General features: G+C 40.1%; 1 protein-coding gene across 1 annotated transcript; it reads left to right on the forward strand.

Annotated features, from left to right (window-relative positions):
* The first annotated feature begins 368 nt into the window (after positions 1 to 368).
* On the forward strand, positions 369 to 1325 carry LOC105000776 (olfactory receptor 11H6-like). Its single transcript, XM_010856781.1, has one exon. The coding sequence runs from the start codon at positions 369 to 371 to the stop codon at positions 1323 to 1325; it is 957 nt and encodes a 318-aa protein (XP_010855083.1).
* The last annotated feature ends 932 nt before the right edge of the window (positions 1326 to 2257 follow it).

The raw sequence follows: 2257 nt of genomic DNA on the forward strand, positions 1-2257 counted from the left end.
ACCATGGATACCAAACACAGGCACATTAGAAAAACTTCTTATGCACAGAAATGTAATATCATTAGTATAGGTAAACAGATGAAAGAACACATTAACATAGGTAATTTATCAGAATTACATACATTCCCAGTATCTAGTTAAACTTTCTTAGAAAAGTAAAAATTTTTATCCATTTCATGTTTTCCCTCTTATTGTGAATTTTTAAAGTAATATATGTTCAGTACTGAGCCATGAAAGCCACAGTTTTGTTGCTAAAAATTTGTTTATAATTTTATGAAATGAAAGGTAAAGAATTTGTTTTTTTTCAGGAAGAATCAGCACACTCCATTAAAGCACAGACCACTGTCATCTCCATATCTTCCAGACTAATGAATGTGTCCAGCAGAGAAACCACCCACTCTGTTACCCACTTTATCCTCCTGGGCTTTCCCTCAAGCCCAGAAATGCAGCTCCTCTACTTCGGACTCTTCTCAGCCGCCTATATCCTGACCCTGATGGGGAACACAGCCATTGTCTGTGCTGTGCGGTGGGATCAGCGCCTTCACACCCCCATGTACATCTTCTTGGGGAATTTCTCTTTCCTGGAAATATGTTATGTCACCACAACCGTCCCTAATATGTTGGCCAACTTTCTGTCCTCAAGCCAGTCCATCTCCTTCGTGAGTTGTTTTGCACAGTTCTACTTCTTCTTCTCTTTCGGGTGTGATGAGGGCTTCTACCTTTGCATCATGGCCTTTGACAGGTATCTTGCCATCTGCTGTCCTTTGCATTACCCACGCATCATGACTAAAGAGCTCTACACTGGCCTTGTCATCTTTGGGTGGTCTGGTGGGTTCATTCTCTTCGTAACCCCAGTTGTTCTCATTTCACGGTTGCCCTTTTGCAACCCAAATATCATCGACCATTTTATATGTGATCCTGTCCCATTGATGATGCTGTCTTGTTCTGAAGACAACACCACACAACTCATTTACTCTACTTTTAATGTTATTTTCATGATCGGTACGTTTCTCTTCATCCTTTGCTCCTATGCACTGGTGATTCTGGCTGTGTTAAGGATGCCCTCAGCAGCCAGCAAACACAAGGCTTTCTCCACTTGTGCTTCTCATCTGGCTGTGGTAATTCTGTTTTTTGGCTCTGTTATGGTGATGTATGTTAGTCCTGGATCAGGACACCCAGTGAAAATGCAAAAATTCATTACCTTATTTTATTCTGTGATAACACCTTTATGCAATCCTCTAATATATAGCCTCAGGAACAAGAAGATGAAGGCTGCCCTAATGAAAGTCTTGGGACTGGACAACATGTTAATAAAATACAAATGAGAGCTAAATTTTATCCCTCAAATGTAACTCACCTTGATAAGTCATGTGTAAAATAGATGGGTGGTGAGAACCCAGTGTATAGTGTGGGAAGCTCAGCTCAGTGTTCTGTGTTGATCTAGATGGGAAGGGTGAGGGGTGAGGTGGGAGAGAGGTCCAGGAGGTAGGGAATATATATACACATGTGGCTGATGCACTTCATTATACAGCAGAAACTAATACAACATTGTAAGCAACTGTACTCCAATTAAAAAACAAATAAACAGTAAGCCTAAAAAAATTGACAAGTGATATATTTGTCTCCAAATTCATTGTTTTATTAAGAAGCTACTGTAATGAGGGCCAATTATCACCTTACTACCACTCACCACAAAATACAGTAGTCTTATTTAAGAAAAAATATGTTTTAACAAGTGAATTCAACTTTGAAGTTGTGTGCTCACTCAGTTGTGTCCACTCTTCGTGACTTCATGAACTGTAGCCCACTGGCCTCCTCTGTTCATGGAATTTTTCAGGCAAGAATATTAGAGTGGGTTGTCATTTCCTCCTGACCCAGGGATCGAACCCATGTCTCTGGTGTCTCCTGCATTTGGCAGGTGGATTCTTTGCTACTGCACCACCTGGGAAGCCCCCAAGGTTGCTATCAAGTAAGTACAATTTGTTATATCTAAACCTCTCAGTCCCTCTATACATACCTTGGTTCCTAAAAAGAAGATAGAAGTCTACTTTGCATTACTATGTTGAAGCAACTAATAAGACACACGTAATAGAGATCATAGATTGACTAGGGAATTAGTACTGTAAGCTGGTGATTTTCCACTGAGATACAGAAGATCTGAGTTCGAAGGAGTTCACCTTGCCAGAGTGTAGCATTTGTCTTCACATCAAGGAAACAGACAAATAACTTTAGTTAGACATTAGTGATTTTTGATGCA

The sequence above is a fragment of the Bison bison genome, unplaced genomic scaffold, assembly GCF_000754665.1.
Source record: "Bison bison bison isolate TAMUID 2011002044 unplaced genomic scaffold, Bison_UMD1.0 scf7180017854386, whole genome shotgun sequence".
NCBI classification, from domain to species: domain Eukaryota; kingdom Metazoa; phylum Chordata; class Mammalia; order Artiodactyla; family Bovidae; genus Bison; species Bison bison.